Source organism: Miniopterus schreibersii (assembly GCF_964146895.1).
Source record: "Miniopterus schreibersii genome assembly, chromosome: 8".
Lineage (NCBI taxonomy): Eukaryota > Metazoa > Chordata > Mammalia > Chiroptera > Miniopteridae > Miniopterus > Miniopterus schreibersii.
The window spans coordinates 78,038,648-78,057,198 of record NC_138109.1 but is presented as its reverse complement, the minus strand read 5'-3'; the positions used below and the strand labels follow the sequence as shown (position 1 = coordinate 78,057,198).

At 36.3% G+C, this 18,551-nt stretch overlaps 1 protein-coding gene across 10 annotated transcripts in view; it reads right to left on the bottom strand.

Annotated features, from left to right (window-relative positions):
• CCDC138 (coiled-coil domain containing 138) overlaps positions 1-18,551 on the bottom strand; it is a 90,407-nt gene that overhangs the window by 16,808 nt on the left and 55,048 nt on the right. For 7 of the 10 annotated variants that reach the window (XM_081144848.1, XM_081144849.1, XM_081144846.1 and 4 more), the window contains 2 exons: positions 18,018-18,210; positions 7,717-7,893 (listed from right to left, as the gene is read on the bottom strand). In XM_081144848.1, the coding sequence (XP_081000974.1) occupies positions 7,717-7,893; positions 18,018-18,210 (370 nt within the window). The remainder of the gene's footprint in view (positions 1-7,716; positions 7,894-18,017; positions 18,211-18,551) is intronic. The other 3 variants (XM_081144852.1, XM_081144850.1, XM_081144851.1) reach the window with 1 other exon arrangement.

The following is an 18,551-nucleotide window of genomic DNA, read 5'->3' as shown; positions in this document are numbered from 1 at the left end:
CCCGTAATGGGAAAAAGGTGGAAAAATTATTAGATGTCATACAGACATTGAAACAATTGGGAATTATCAAAATTCCAGGACTTTCTAAAGCTGCCATCATGAAAGCAACAGGAAATCATTAGCTAATGCTGCAGTCAGACAGGCAGTATTAAACAGCCAAATCATCCAGACCTAAGAATGCTCCTGACTTCCTATTACATTAATTTTTTTTGTAAATAGACCTTGTGGAGTTTCTACAGCCTGAGGTTCATAAAGAAATTGAGTAACAATCAGCTTCTGGGTGTTTTGAGTCTTTCCCTGATCTGCTTCTGGGCCCAGGCGTTGGTAAATTAGACCTTGGTGTACATCTTGGTCCTTTCCAAACACACCCAGCCCCAGCAGAAGGAGCCACAAACTGTGGCGTGCGGAAAGCTTCAAACAGGGTACTCACGGCCAGTCACAAACAGCGTCTGACATTGGCCTGCACCAGAGACCATCCAAAAGACTGGGAGTCCTAGCAGATCTACCTAATACACAGAAACAAGTCAAAACAGGCAGCCACAATGAGGAGACAAAAAACAAGCCCCAAATGAAAGAACAAGAGAAGTCTCCAGAAGAAGCCTAACTGAAATGGAGATAAGCAATCTATCAGATATAGAGTTCAGAATACTGATCATAAGGATGCTCAACAGCAAGAGAAAAGAAATGGAAACTATGATGGAAATTAAGAATGACATAGTAGAAATAAAAAAAGAAAATGGAAGGAATAAACAGCAGATTAGGGGAAGGTGAGGATCAGATCAGCAAATTAGAAGACAGGGTTAGAAAAAAATTAATCAGAGAACCAAAAAGAAAAAACAATTAAAAAACAGGAGCACAGTTTAAGGGGACTATGGGACAACATGAAACCCAACAATATTCACATCATAGGAATGCCAGAAGATCTAGAAAGTAAGCAAGGATTAGAGAACCTGTTTGAAGAAATAATGGCAGAAAACTTCCCTAACCTTGTCAAGGAAAAAGTCACACAAGTTCAGGAGGCAGAGAGAGTCCCAAGCAAGAAGAACCCAAAAATGTCCATGCCCAGACACATAATTAAAATGCCAAACATTCAAGACAAAGAGAGAATCTTAAAGGCAGCAAGAGAAAAGCAATCTGTTACCTACAATTCATCAGAAACTCTACAGGCTGGAAGGGAAATATTCAAGGTAATGCAAAACAAGGATCTGAAATCAAGAATAGTCTATCCAGCAAGGTTATCATTCCAAATAGATGATGAAATAAAGAGCTTCCCAGACAAAAAATAGGCTAAAGGAGTTTATCACCACCAAACCAGCACTGCAAGAAATGTTAAAGGGACTGATGTAATAAGAAACTGAAATAGAGAGAATGAGAAACAGAGGAATAAAAAAATAAAATGGCAATAGGTAAGTGCCTATCAAAAATAACTTTAAACATAAATGTATTAAATGATCCAATCAAAAGACATAGGGTAGCTGAATGGATAAGAAAACAAGACCCAAATATATGCTGTCCACAAGAGACCCACCTCAGAACAAAAGACACATAGGCTGGAAAAACTGCAACAAAAATCTTCTGGAGAACTTTAAAGCAGACATCGACAGCAGTATAGTCACCATAGGGGACTTTAATACCCCATTGACTTTGCTGGATGGACCTTACAGACAAAAAATCAACAAGGAAACAGCGATTTTAAATGACACACTAGATCAGATGGATTTAATTGACATTTACAAAACATTTCACCCCAAAGCTGCAGAATATGCATTCTCCTCAAGTGCACATGGGACATTCTCAAAGACAGACCGCAAGTTAGGACACAAAACAAGTCTCTACAAGTTCAAGAAGACTGAAACATATCTAGCATCTTCTCAGAAATTTACACCATGGAATACTATGCAGCTGTAAAAATGAAGGACTCCTTACCCTTTGAGACAGCATAGTGGGACCTGGAGAGTACTATGCTAAGTGAAATAAGCCAGCTAGAGAAAGACAAGTATGACATGATCTTACTCCTATGTGGAACCTAATGAAGAAAATAAACCAATAAAAAAAATAGATCCAGACGTAGAAGCATGGGACAGACGAATCTCAGGGGGAAGGCAGGGGTGGGTGGGGAGAGATTTACCTAAGAATTTTAACACATATCTTCATAACCCATGGACACAGACAATAGTGTGGTGAAGGCCTCGGGGGAGGGGTACAGGGGGGAGGGATCAATGGAGGAAAAAAGGGGACATTTGTAATACTTTCAACAATAATTTAAAAGTAAATTAAAAAACAAAGTGTTGTATGATGTATAATACCAGGTGAGTACTAGACTTATGAGGGAAGATTACTTTGTAAGTTATATAAATGCCTAACCACTATGTTGTACACCTGAAATTCATATTGAATGTCAATTGTAATTGAAAAAAAATTAAAAATAATACAAAATGAAAAACAGTTTTAGAGAGGATGTGGAGAAAAGGGAATCCTCATACAGTGTTGGTGGGTAGGTAAATTGGTGCAGCCATTATGGAAAACAGTGTGGAGATTCCTCAAAAAAATAAGAACAGAACTACCGTATCATCCAGCTATTCTGCCTCTGGGTATTTGTCCAAAGAATACAAGAACACTGCAGCATTATTTACAATAGCAAAGCCATGGAAGCAACCTAAGTGTCCATCAGTGGATGAATGGATAAAAATGATGTGGTATACATATACCATGGACTACTACTCAGCCGTAAAAAAAGAAATCTTGCTATTTGCAACAATATGGATGGGCGTAGAGGGTATTATGCTAAGTGAAATAAGTAAGTCAAAGATAGACAAATACCATATGATTTCACTCATATGTGGAATTTTAAAAAGAAAACAAAGAAAACAAAAACTAACTCACAGATAAAGAAAACAGATTGGTGGTTACCAGAGGGAAAGGAGGTTCGGGGGGCATGAAATGGGAGAAGGAGGGCAATTATATGGTGAAGGATGGTAATTAGACTTTTGGTGGTGATGACTTTGTGAATATAGTGTACACAGATGTCGAATTATAATGTTGTACACCTGCAACTGGTATGTTATACACCAATTTCACCTCAAAGAAAGGATTTGTTTTCCTTTCTTAATAATCTGTAATAGTCTTAAAAGATATATAGACAAACTCCAACTTAGATTTTCTAATGACTGGCACAAACACTGGAATGGCTTTTTCAGTTTCATGTATCCAAAACCAACCACCCTTCTCTTAATGATCAGCAGGCTTGAAGATCAAGATCTATAAACAGGTCTTTTGGAAGGGACAGGGGAGACCATAAAGGCTGCTACTAGTACCATTTTGATTTTCTTAAGAAACTATAGTTTCTATGAAATTATGTTCTCTGGGTTTAAATTAAGCTTTTAAATAATTTTTTTTAACTACAACAAATTCAGATGTTGAAAACAGTCTGCATGTTTCCTTGGTGGCTGAATGGTCTTTGGAGATCACCTAAACCAAGTTTCGAATGTTCTTGATTGTCTTGATGATGTCAACAAGGCCCTTCCCAGTAAGAGTCGCAGGCCCTGTCTTTCTGATGATTCTACTCCTCTGCCCACTCCCTGCTCTTTCTGAAAATACCACACCTAGCACAGCTAATACCTGCCCTAACACCATTGCTCTAGCTGTGTCCCACTGCCTGAAACAGTCTTTTCCAAGATCTTAGCATGGCTAAGTCCCTCACCACCTTTAATGATCCTATGATATTGGTATTATGATCATCCCCAGTATACCAATAATTTGACAAAAGTTAACTAGACCATAAGATCCATGATGACAGAGGACTTACTTGTGTTGGGTTCTGCTGTATCCCTAGTGCCTAGCTCACTGCCAGGGATGAATGTATAGTCTATAGACAGATATTTGTTAAATGAAATAAAATTGAATTTTCTAATTTTTCTACAATGAATATGCATTACTTATAAAACAAAAAAGTATGTATATTATGATTCCAACTATGTAAGAAATATATACACACACACATATATTACACAGTATACAAACTATAAATGTCATGTTAAGGTGGTGGAATTAAGAGGAGTCTTAACAAAAAATATTATATAATTTTTAGTTATTAAAAAATATAACTTCTCACTGTGTTTCCTTATAGAGAACGTTCTTTCATGTGAAAATTTGTAACAGAGAAAACAGGTTATGCGTGTGCGGGATTTGGGACTACAAACATGGTGTGTACATATTAGGTTAGCACTTTGTTCCAAGTATCACACTTATCATTTCATTGAAATTGTCCTTGCCTTAATCTTCCTAATAATAAAAATATAATAGAATGACATAATAAATTAAAAACAGCAAGAAGAGAAGAAATTATGTTGCCCAAATGAAGAATTACTGCCAATGAAAAATTAGTAGCTGCACTAAACTAAAAAATACAGATATGTTCACAAATGAGTTCTAGATGTAGCATGTAGCACAGTCTCAAGCATTTGATGATATCTTTAACTTTATTAATTTTTCTTACCCATATTCAGAGGTAATTTAAACCAAACTCAAGTATATTTCTTTGCAACATTTCCTAATATTTTTTGGTACTTTAATATTTTAGACAGATAACACAAACATATATTGATGCAACTGTATATACACTAGGATCTACCCATGGTAAAAAAAGGAAAAACCCAACATCATGAAAAGTATTCATAGAAAAAAGACAGAATGTAATATTCACAGGGAGTGAATGTACAGAATGGTAAGACTTTTTTTTTTATGTTGGTTTGTAGTTTTCCAAATTCTTATAATAAATTTTACTTAAACAAAAATAAGGTTTGCAAAATGTGCTCAAATATATTACTGTCTTCCAAGAGTTAAACAGTAGCACGATACCTCAGACAAGGCCACAAAAGTGAACAAACTAAATAATGCAAATACAAACTTAAATTCCTCTACTTAAACTAAGTCTGACAAGAAAAGAATTATTTGACATAAAATTAGACTCAAGTTCTCACACAGCTAAATCCAAACAGGTGAGTAATAACTTTCAACCACTGACAGGAAAAAGGAAAAAAAAAAAATCACAAAGTAATTTTCTAAGAGCAACACCACTAAGTTATTATATAATATATACACTCACACCCCAAACAGATATAATTAGAAGCCCTCAATCTAAAAAAAATATTGTGCTCATAATATATACTGGAAGGTAAATCAATGTGAAGATCTTAACTTACACTTAAAGAAATATATTTTGGCAGCTTTCAAAAAACAATACCTATACAGCTAATGACATTTCTCATATATGAAAAGATGAATTCTGGGGAAGAGCAGAAGGGAAGAAGAAAAAAAATCACTTGCAGCACTAACTATAACATAGCTTAAGATAAAGTATCCATAGAGATGGAGAGAACTGTGGCGAAGGACCAGTCTTTCAACACTTCCGATCCAGCACAAAGAATCCATCACACGTCTATAAAATACTGCTAGAACAGTTCAACAAGGAGGCTGTTAGACCGGGGGGCTCTAGTGCCTTCTGCAGTGTAGCCTACCTCAACAAACAAACCTAAGCCAGAGTGAATGTACTTGAATCTAAGAAAACAAAACTCAAAAACAACTAATCATAAACACTCAACTAGATTTTCTAAAATCTGAGAAACTGAAACTCCAGAACAATTATTATAACAGCCAAGTAACTAAATTTTCCCAAATAAGTCAAATATTTAAATTATAGCCAATTAATTTCTTTGCTTTGTCTGCATGTCTTCTCTATAACCACCTCTGCCCTGGGCCCCACCTGTGGAGCACCTTTAACCATTTTCAGTTTCGGTGCTGTCCCATTCAAATCATTTGCTCAAATAAACTTTTCAAAATTTAATGTGTCTCAGTTTATCTTTTTACAAAACCATTAAAAAACAATAGAAAATGAAATAAAAGAAGTATACAAAAACAAGTCCAAATGTTTTAAATTATTATTGGATTTAACAGACATAAAATTACTGTTAAATTACTATATAGGTTTCTAAACACTGTTTCTATACCGACCTCCTGGTTAACCCAGTACTAGGCACTTTGGGTAGCCCAGGGCCAGAGATTAGCCCACGGACACCTCCCTCTACCTTCTTGCTCTGAAGCTCCAACGGGCTTCAAAGGAAGCCCCAACACGCAGCAGTACACCACAAACATAATGCTTAAAATGTGGCACCGCACACACACACAGCTGGCCACTAGTGCACATGAGATGGGTGAGATAAGCCATCTGCAAATCAATTCTATCAAAATTTCTTTTTCAACAACTCTTTCCCATGAATTAAAAAAATAAATGGCATGTGGAAATTATGTATATGGTGAAATGAGTTTCCCATCTCAAATCTAGAAAAAACAAAACATAAAACCAATAGCTAGAGAAGTATTTGTTGCATTAATCTATCATTCATTTATCCCTTCAACAAATTTTGTTGGCTCACTAACACCAGGTACTAAATTTATATTAACACTGGAAAATATATCAAGAAGATGAATATAAATATCACCAAAGACCTGCCTATTATGGATCTTCCAAAAGTTTCCCACCATTAAAAATGACATGGCTTTCTAGCAATCAAAATTAGCATTTGCTTCATTTACTCAATTTGAGCAAGAAACAATAACCTTGGATTTGATCATAACTTGAACAAAGGTAAACAAATGTAAATGAACTGAACATCTGTTGACTAACCTAATACTATTTCTCCAAATATGAACATTACAATGCCACAAGTAGGTCCACTATTCCCTAAAATTTTACTGAGTTTTCCTTTGGCTATAGGGAAGATTTCATCTGTGTCAGACATATTCAGACAGATTTGTTTTTGATGAATAAATATTTGCATCTGGTAGGATTTTTGTTTTCCTCATTAAACAAAAAATTCTGTGAAACTAGTTGGAAATCTACCCACTTAAACAAGTAATCTTGGGTCTCTGTGTCTCAATTTACTAATTTTTCACTTTTTGCTCTACACCTTAAATTAGTCCATTGAGATTCAAAACCCCAATATTACTTACCTAGGTAGCTAATTCCCCAACTATAATCCATTATCTTAATGGTTACAAATGGCTAAAAATATTAGCAAAAGAGATTAGTGAAAATATGACATTTGGGGGCCAGGAAAACAAACAAACCTGAAAAACCTAATCACTGTGCTAGATAGTAGAATGCACTTCACATCTGGAATCCGAGACCTGGTTTCAAGTCTGAGTTCTACCTCTGTATAGTTGTGGAATCCATGGACAATTTGTCTAGACCTGTTTTTCTATTAGGCCTCCTTCAGAGGAGTGTTGTAAAGGAAAAACAAGTGTGTATAGAACAGTGACTGGAAAATGTGAAACCATACACGCAATGTACCTAGTTAGAAGCATAACCATGCCTTGCACCCAGCCATTAGGGACCAGCAAGCAGCACCAAGTATAATAGATTGTTTACTACCAAACAAGAAAGAAGACTGAGGATATGAGTAACATTTGCAGAGTATATCCACATAACTGAGATGACTATTGGAAATTGTGCTAAGTTAGTGAAAATCTGGACAAAGGGTTAGGTTTTATAACTTAGTGATATTATTAATGACTCTATTATATAGTTGTCAAAAATATTTTAAAGCCTTTCTATTAAAAAAGCAATGGTGTCTGATATGTAGACATTCCCCATTCAGAACAGATGAGAAAAATCATCCCACCGCCATTTCTTTATGTATATAAAACTTTAAAACTTACTGGATTCCACTGTCATCTGAAGCAAACTATCAATGACATTGGATAAGAGTCCTTTACTGGATATTCTCAGGTGACTTAGTATTACTGGAACAGCTTGATACTCCAAAAATAAGATTTTTCCTTCATCGGTCTTCAAGTCCAAACAAAGAGAATCAAATGCCTGAGCCAGGTAGTCAGCTGAAAAAAAATTTGCAAAATCCACTTCCGTATTAGTAGTCTGGCTGGTAACCAGATACAGAAGGTGCAAAGGGAACATCATAACTTTAACATATTCAAAAGTGAAACTATTTAAATGACCAGAGACTACAGGCTAAATGTAAGCTATCCCACGCTTACTGATTTGTTAGAGCTCAAATGGGAAATGAGAAGAGGAACTACATTATGATAGGGTAAATTTTACTCAAAATTTTCATATTTTAACATTGAAATAATAAACCCCATATCTATTTTATAGCAAGAAAGAAAATACTTGATGTTTAATACTGAATACAAGTAGTATTTATTTTCCATATTTGATAATTACCACATGCTTCCATAAATTTAAACAGTATTAGTATTTCTTTCACAACAGCTACTTTCTAAGTGTTTACCTATTTCAAAATGTAACTTTATATAAACTTACTGAATAGGTTTTAAACTAGGATTTCTGTCTCCTAATAAAGATAAAACATTAGCATTTAAAAATCAACTTCAGAAGAGTGGATGTGTGCTGGTGTGTTATTTTTTGTGATACATCTGCCATTATGAATGGCAGTAAGATTTTATCAAGGCCAATGCTATGATGGTACCTGCCAGATCAGAATCCCTGGAATTTTCCTAGAGATGTTCCATAGGTGACTGGGAAGCTTGTAAAGCCAGGATTAAGAAGCACACCCAAGCGGTCATGGCTCAGAGGTTGAGCATCGACCTAGGATCCAGGAGATTGTGGTTCGATTCCTGGTCAGGACACATGCCTGGGTTGCGGGCTTGATCCCCAGTGGGGGTAGTGCAAGAGGTGGCCAATCAATGACTCATGGTTGATGTTTCTCTCTCTCTCTCCCTCTCCCTTCCTCTCTCTGAAGTAAAAAAAGATATTTTTTTTTTTTTTAAAAAAGCACAAATTTAACCAGAATCAATGCAACTGAGATATTAAGATACTCCTATCATTACTCTTCAATATACCAAACAACCTAAGTGTTCTAAAACTCATTTTAACAGACTATTCAAAAGGAATAAAAAACTATTCATACCATGCAAGTACTAGAGAGTTAAATTTTCTACTGAGATTTCTGTTTAAAGATTCAAAAATGCCCTTGAAAATATGACAGAATCACCGTATTAAAATGTACTGTCTTCTGGCCTACTGCTGCATTGCTTCTTTGCTGTTTCAGCTCACATAAACTAAAGTAATAATTAATGACCCTAATTATTAAGAATGAGAAGCTGAGAATAACCTATGTGAAATTAAAGGATGTATAAAAGAATTCTGAGAAATTAACATCTGTGCCTATGATTCACTGCATTTTTACTTTTGATAGAATTTAGTTCAAGGAACACTAACATTATTGTACTTAATTTTTGTAGTTTAATAAAACATTGCAAATAAATGTATATTTAAGTTAAGCAAAGTTGCTAGATTTTCTTTAGACTTATTTAAAAACCCACCTTTATTTAGCAACAACTCAGTTAGAAGAGTATAAATGAATCCTGAATTCAATTCTCCACAGAAACAAAAGTTTTTATCATAGTGCCCAACCTACTGTATTTGACAGAAATGACTTCACTTCTTACTAATACGTCATCTGAGATTAAACAGGCTGAATGTTATATGATATAGAAAGTTTGCAAACTTAAAAAATTGTCCTTTATTAATCTGGGGGTTAGAAAAATGGTACTTAGTTATTTTTTTTAAGTGGTTTTACCTTTTAAGGGAGAATTTTTTTTAAATTACGTATATCCTTATAATAGTTTCCCTAATAGGCAAGATTTTCTAAAAACAAGATGAATTTAATTTCTAAGAGTATTAGTAAAAGTTTTAGTTACCAACTGTACCAAAACTAATTTATTTTTATGAATATGCTATATTATTGAGTCTTTAAAACATGCCCTGACATTTAACTATAATCTTTTTATTTCTTATCAAAAGTCAATCAGCCGATCTTAATCAGCATGAAACAGAGTTTCCAGTGCTTAGTCTATATGGCAGATTTAAAACTTAGAAACTCTGCAGCAACTCCCATCAAAAAGTGAACTCTACGTCCCGCCGACTGAAGGGTCCCGGGTTCAATTCTGGCCACGTACCGTGGTTGCAGACTCGATCCCCGGCCCTGGCTGGGGTGGGTACGGGAGGCAACTAATCGATGTGTCTCTCTCACAGTGATCTATCTTTCTTTCTCTCTCTCTTTCCCCCCCTCCCTCCCTCACTCCCTCCCTCTCTCACTCGTCCCTCTCTCTCTCTCCTTTCCACAATCTCTGAAAAAGCAATGGAAAAAATATCCTCAGGTGAGGATTAAAAAAAAAGTGAGCTCCACTGCCCACCCTTTGAACCTGGGCTAACCTTGTGACTTTAACCATTAGAATGCAGATGTGAAACTTGGGTGTCAGAAGCCTGAGCCTGGACTTCAATAGGCCAAGCCTCTTCCAGACTCCAGCTGGGTAGTCTACTGACACCATGTAATAGCCCCAGGCTAGCCCACTTGAGAATGAGACCAAGCAGAGAGAGGCCCCAGGTACGTGAGCAAGCCCAACCAAGAACAGGGGGAGACCAGTGCAGCCCAAGCACCCAGCTGAGTTGAGACCAAGTTACCAACCCAAAGCACTGTGAGCTAGTAAATATTACGGTTATTGTTTTAAGCAATTAAGTGTTTGGTGGCTTATTAGGCCACCACAGAAATCTAATGCAATCTAAAAGACCTCAATTCTGATCTCTAGTAAAACCAACTCCTAGAAGTTGATAATGATGATGATGATGTTTATGATGGTAGCAGCCAGCATATTGAGAGCTTACTACTGCCAGACGCTTTGCTGAACCTTCATGTTCTCATGAAATCTTTAAAAAAAAAAGTGGTGGAAAACAGAAAAGGGACTTGCCCAATGTCACATAGCTAGTGATAGGGCCGGAATTCAAACAAACCTAAGCTGGCTGACTCCAGAATTGAAGTTCTTAGCTACTACATTACACTGCCGTCCTACCACGTCAAACCTTCCTATTATTCAAGAATGGTAGTTAATTCCCTACATTTCTCTAGACCTAAAGTATAAGTACATAATTTGTAAATATATGAACCTGCATAAATTTAGGGCCAAGTATTGAGTAGGGCAGGACAGTAGAACTAGTACAGATGCCAACATTTTAGAGTATATTTTGATTTAAAAAGAAATTTGTCCCTAAAAAAATCCTATCAGATAAAACTCTTGACTTTAACAATCATCTTTACATAGATCAAATGTGTACATACTGAAGGCTTTATCAATTAAAATGTTTTTCACATTGCCCTGGCCAGGTGGCTCAGTTGGTTGGAGTGTCGACCCATGCACCAGAAGGTTGTGGGTTCTATTTCCGTCAGGGCACATATCCCCAGTCAGGGAGTGTGTGCGTGGCAGCTGATTGACGTTTCTCTCTGACATCGCTGTTTATCTCTCTCTGAGCATGTCCTCGGGTGAGTATTAAAAAAAAGTGTTCACACTGATTCCCACACCAACTTACTTGTAAATGTTAATGACATATAACATTGTACTGTCCTCAAGATATTGTTAAGGGTCTGATTATTTGGGGTCAAGAAAGATCTGGATCCCTTACATTTTCCTGACCCTCAATTTGTGGTTCTGTAAAAATGACAATACCATCTACCTTATAAGGTTATTGTGGGGCACGTACTTGAAACAACCAAGTGAATGACTAGAAAAATGCTAGCAATAGTGCAAGAATTTATGTAATGTTCATTTCTTTCATTCCAATTGCGGGTTTGCCAGTTATTTCTCCTTTATCATTATTACAAACAGCAAATTAACACCTCTGAACTTTTTTCCCTTCTGAATTATTTCCTTGTAATAAACCTTATTAAAGGTTAGAATACATTTTGATGGCTTCTGTAAGAATGTACTTCAAAAATAATTATCATTTACAATACAATAAAATTTGTATGTTTCTTCTCAGTGATGCACTATATCTGATCATTTTCCTTTTTTAACTGTAATAAATATGTATCTGACAGTTAAATTTTATTTCAGAGACTCGGCGTAGCATAATGATTAAGATACAGGCTTAACCTTGCTTGCCTCAATTTCCTCATTTACAAAATTGAGATACTAATAATAGTGGTATCTCATAACCTGTCGTTGTTGTCGTTAATTCTCACCTTTTTCCATTGATTTTTTAGAGAGAGCGGAAAGGAGGGAGGGAGGAGAGGAAGAGAGAGAGAAAAAGACAGAGATATAGATGTGAGAGAGACACACGGATTGGTTGCCTCCCACAGAACCCCGAAGGGGGCTGGGGGTCGAATCTGCAACCCAGGTACATGCTGTTGACTGGGAATCGAACCCAAGAGCCCTCAGTGCGTGTCCGACACTCTAACCACTGAGCCACACCCGCCAGGGCTCTTACAACCTTTTAAGGATTAAATGAGTTAGTATATTTTGTAAAGTGCTTAGCCCATAACATAGTAAGTGCTATGTGTTTGGTATTATTTTTTTATTATCATCTCAGGAAGTACATGCTTTTAGCAAGTCATATAGTAAGATCAAGAGGGTGGGCTTTAGATATGGAGAGAGCTGAGCTGATTCGGACTGTTAAATACTGGTTGTGTGGCCTTGGCACAATTATCTAACCTCTGTAAACTAATCACCACTAATATGGGGATAATAATCTTCAGAGATAATAAAGAGCCCAGCTGGTATGGCTCAGTAGTTGAGCATCAACCTATGAACCAGGAGGTCATAGTTCGATTCCCAGTCAGGGTACATGCCCAGGTTGTGGGCCCGATCCCCAGTATGGGGCATGCAGGAGGCAGCCAATGGATGATTCTCATCATTGATGTTTCTATCTCTCTCTCCCTCTCCCTTCCTCTCTCTGAAATCAGCAAAATTATATATTTTTAAAAAATCAATGGAGCCCAGCCGGGCGTGGCTCAGTGGTTGAGCGTCGACCTGGGATCCAGGCAATCGGGGTTCGATTCCCGGTCAGGACACATGCCCGGGTTGTGGGCTCAATCAATGACTCTCTCACCATTGATGTGTCTCTCTCTCTCTCTCCCTCTCCTTTCCTCTCTCTGAAATCAATAAAGATATATTTTTTTAAAAAATTTTTTTTTAAATTATAAAAAAAAAAAAAAATCAATGGAAAAAATATCCTCTGGTGATGATTAACAAAACAAAACAAAACAAGAGTAGTTATGTTTAAATTTTCAGTTCTCCTAGAATTTGCAGCACTGCACGGTAAGGCAGTCTACTTAAATTACTTCCCCCACCCTTATAACCATTTCTCCTAATGGTATTTACTGGATGTCTTTTTCCTTTCTTGGCTCTTTTTCTTGAGTTGCTTCACTGTATCCAAAGATTACAGGCAGACCTCGTTATATTGCGCTTCAATTTTTTTGTGCTTCACAGATGTTGCGTTTTTTTACAAATTTAAGGCAAGACCATCAACCAGCAAAAAGATTACAACTTGCTTTGTGATACTCGCCTTATTGCAGGCCTGTAACTGAACCAGCAGTATCTCCGAGGTATGCCTGTTTATCAATCGAGATCCAATAGCCTCCTTTCAACCCTCAACCTACTGCACCTCTCTGGAGCATCTGACAACAAAGGCAGGAAACACAAGATCAAAAGGAGTCAGTCAATCAGCTCCAGAATTTGATATTGATGTAAGTTTGAAGGCATTCAACTTTCTTAACATTTTCTCTCCCTGAAATAAAGGGATAGGGAAAGTGTTCCTCAGGGTAACGTAAATCTTCACAAGGTATTACAATGGCACTTCATAAACTGTAAAATAGCATTTCCCAAATTGTCTTACTCAGAAAATTAGTCCTGTAAGAGACTCAAAGGGTTTGGAAGTTAAATAAGTTTGGGAAATGCTGCATACAATATATTCAAGTTTTACAGATTCATTATGCCCACTAGGACACTAAAGAAAGAAAATATTAAACTTTAGTTACCCCCAAATTTCTCCAACATTTTAAACTACAGACAACAGCTCCCTCTTTTTCTTGAGTCACATCTATTATTTAGCCTGCAGAGCTGCCTTTCCATGAGACAAGACTGCTAGGATGAACGGCAAAAACATCTAGATGTCTTTTTTAAGTAATAATCAAAGGATCTGGGGGCCTCTCTAGATCTTACTCTTAGTTCCCATGGAAGCTGGCACAGTTTTTAAATCTGTCAGAGCTCCATTAATTTTTTTTTAATTTCAGAGGACTAATTCTGAGCTTTTCAAACAGAGAAAATAGAGAAAAATGATATAAGACACCCATGTTGCACCACTTCGACTTAGATATAGCAGCTGTTCTTATTTTACTACATATAGTCTTTTTAAAAAAAGAAATAAGGTACAGAAAAAAATGAATTCAACAAAAATTAATCACAGATGGGCTGGTTTTACAACTTGGGGAACCAGACTGTCCCTTTATTAGCTTTGTCAATTAATCAAAACTGAAGGAGGATGTTTTTATGGAGCTTGGTTATTTTTGTACACCATAAGACAATCTGTAACTTTCTAAACACATTTTAACATTTTTAAAATGTATCATTTAGATTTTTAATAAGATATCTAATACCTTTCAATCAATCCTATTCATTTTGCCTATTTGGTCATGTTTTAACTAACTGCAAAATTTTGATCCTAGATCTCAAAGCTTGTCTGATACCAAATTAGACCTAAAAGAATGCTTTCAACTACCAATTTACACTTGATCTTAGCCAAAAGGCCTAGAAGTATGATATAATCATATTATGGTATGATATAATTTGTAGATTTTAAGAGAAGATAAACTAAAAGTAATGTATTTTTTAGAGGTTCGCATAAACAGCATTTGAGGAGCATTTGCCATCCAACCATGTTTTCATATTTGACAGCTGAAGTTTCCTTGCAGGCCAAGCTCTTTTACAGTTCCAAGCATTTGTCCATGCTGTTCCCTCAGGAATGCCCCTTCTCTTTATTTTGTGCCTATGAAATCCTGCACAACCTACATGGTTCAGCTCAATGCTGACTCTTTCTACTAAACCCTCTTCTGATCCCTGTCTCATACCCCCAAAAGCAACATAATTTCTCTTTAACCAGAACACTATTTAAACTTCTAGTGTCATTAATTGCGAGATGAAACAGAATGAAATATTTAGTCTACTTATGCACGAGATACTAATGTCTTTGAGAGCAGGGACTATCTTATGATTCTATGTTCTTAAAAAAGTGACTTAGACAAGAATTAGCAATTGCCCTGGCTGGTGTGGCTCAGTTGGTTGGGTGTCGTCCAGAGCATGGAAAGGTTGCCAGTTTGATTCCCGGTCAGGGCACATGCCCAGGTTGCAGGCTCGATCCCCAGTATGGGGTGTGCAGGAGACAGCTAATCGATGTTTCCCTCTCACATCAATGTTTATCTCTTGCTCTTTCTCCCTTCCTCTCTCTCTAAAAATCGATAAAAAATTCCTTAAAAAAAAAAAGCAATCAAACTCATTAAATATATATATTTTGCCAATTTTGTGTCATTTCTGGGTTTATTAACCCAACTGTCTTATTTTGATGTTTTAAATCAATATTACTCATTTTTTATTATGTATCACAATTATTTTAAAATCTTCTAATGAAAGCCTCTGCACCAGTGTTGCTGTTTTGTTTTAAATTATCATACTCGTTATGAATATTTTTTCAAATGAAATTTCCAACCACTTTCTCAACTTAAAGAAACTATACTGGAATTTTACTTGGTATTATTACACTAAGCCACTGGAGTATCTTATACTTTTTAATACACTTGGTCTTCCACAGTAAGAATGAAAGTCCTCTATTTCTGTCATTTAACTTCAGCTGTGGATTGAAAAGGGGCCACATACTAAACTCGACAAGCTCATGGGAGGCCTGCGTGGCAGCCTTACAAACTCAGAGCCCCAAAGTAACCCCATACGAAGGTCTGAAATTAAAAGTTCCTAACTAAAAGCATTCATGGTGGGTAGTCATGACCTAGGGCCATATTTTTCCCTAACAAAGGTTAATCTTCACCTTAACTGAGCCTGTCTGTAGTCTTTCCGCATCTAAGATAACATACCTGATAACATACCTTTGGAATATCAAAATAATTTCTCTTTTTCCAAACCCTCAAAGCACAGCTGCCTCACCAGAGAAACCACAAATCCCCATTGTTATTATATTGTTGTTAAGTATCCTACATAAGCCTATGTAAAAGCAGCCTGTGTCTATTCCATCTAGTCTTTATCCAACCCCAGAGATTCCACCCCCCACGCCCGTTACACTTAGCTTTCTCCAGCCTCCCTGATCCATCACCAACGAATTTCATGTAACCCCCTTACGTCTTCTCCTTTGATTCTGATGTATAAAATAAGTGGTAAAACCTGCTATTCTCCAGAGCATTATCTCAATCCATTGAGATTTTGCTTCCCAGCAACTGTCAGTTTGGCTCAAATAAACTCATATAAAAATTCTTACTGGTTTGGACGTTTCTTACACTGACACAGCAAGAATCTATCTTATCCTGTTTATTCATCTATTATTTACCCGTACCTTTATGCCCTGCTATATTTCATGAAGAGGTTTACAGATACCATATTAGATTAATATCCAGGTTTTACACTTTGTTTTAATTACATGAACAAGGTTTCTTTATCCACATGTATATGGCTGCTTATCACTGACAGTGATAGTATACTATAGTCATAGTCATGACAGTACCGAAAGTCAAAAGATGTTTGTGGCCCTAGCAGGTTTGGCTCAGTGATTAAAACATCAGCCTGCGGACTGAAGGGTCCCAGGTTCGATTCCAGCCAAGGGCATGTACCTCGGTTGCAGACTCGATCCCTGGCCCTGGTCAGGGTTTGTGCAGGAGGCAGCCAATTGATGTCTCTCCCTCCCCCCTTCCACTCCCTCTGGAAAGCAATGGAAAAAAATATCCTCAGGTGAGGATAACAAAAAAAAGAAAAGAGCTAAGAAGATAGAGTTAGGGGTTTTTTCTTCTTAAATTTCATATAATCAGGAGTAACTAAATAGAACATACTTCAGAAAAAGTAGTCAAATTAAACTATTCCCACTGCCCACTTAAAAACATGGGTTATAGTCCAGTCAGCGTTGCTCAGTGATTGAGCATCAACCTATGACCCAGAAGATCGAGGTTCAATTACCCATCAGGGCACATGCCCAGGCTGTTGGCTCGACCCCCAGTCACGGGCCTGCAGGGGGCAGCCGATAATGGCTCTCTCATCATTGATGTTTCTCTCTCTCTCTCCCTCTCTCTGAAATCAGTAAAGGTCATTTTTTAAAAACAGACACACACACAAATATGAGTTATAGAATTTAACACACAGGAAAGGCGGATAGGTGGTATATTTATTGACTACACTGATATGACTTACTTGAACAATTCTCATATTTAATAATTTAAAATAACTACTTATTAGCTGTATATCAAAACTATATTAAAACGGCCAACTATGACTGAAATACTACTTCTTAATTCATTCATGTCTTTATTCACTAATGTACATCAAGTACTATGCTAGGTGCAGGAAGATAACAATGTTAAAAGGCCTTTTGGTTTTTCCTCAGGAAAGTTACAAACTAGTGCAGGAACTGACATATACTCTCTGTAAAGGGCCACATAATAATATTATAGGCTTTGGAGGGCAATATAGTCTGTTGCCAACTACTCAGCTCTGTTGTTGTAAGGGAAGAACAGTCATAGACAATAGGTAACAAATAAGCATGGATGTGTTCAAATAAAACTTTATTTACAAAACAGATGGTGGGTCCAATTTGGCCCATGGGCTATAGTTTGCCAACATCTGCTCTTGTGGAAAATAACTAACTAGCGATTTCAACACTATATGATAAATGCAGTGACAATAAGCAAAGTTGTTAAGGAGCCTGATCTAAGAGAATCAACAGAGGCTTCTGGGAGAGGCCAACAATCTAACTGATGCCACTACTGCCTCAAATTCAGGAAATAAAAGTAATTTTTATAATGTGCTACTATTATAAAACAATTTAAAATCTCATTCTGAAAATGTAAATTGTATTTGACTATGTAAGACTTGCTTCATAATATAGTAGTCTCGTGTAGTCGTCTATGAAAATTATACCATAAACACTTTTAAAAGCTTACCTTGAGTGACTGTTTTGAGAACAATTAAAGTTGACAAAAATCTCAATGGCAGACTGGAACTCCTAAAGAAAGCAGCTGTCTTCGGTTTATTCTCCAAGGAAGGCTCTAAAGAATTATCCTGAATTCCCTTAGTTCCTACTCCTTTGAATATGTCTTCACCCAATCTCCTCAATGTTGATGTCATAGTTGAATGCTGTTAAAAAAAAAAAAAAAAAGTATTATCTTAGTATACTTATTCATGTTGAGAAAATATAATTTTAAATATTACAATCAAACATAGAAACTAAAGTCAATTTTTTTGCTAATTAAAAAATAAAATGGAGCTGAAACATGCAAGTCTGAAAAGTAATAATTTTATAATCAACTTTAAAAAATTATTTATGACTATTTTTCTAAAAGAAATGGGCAGTCTACTAGAATTAGAAAACTGAAAAGAGTTATTTTCTAAGAATAAATTTAGGAGAAGAACTGAGACAAAATTCAGTTTGAAAACATTTAAGAACATATAATCATGAGGTATTTCTGGTATAGAGA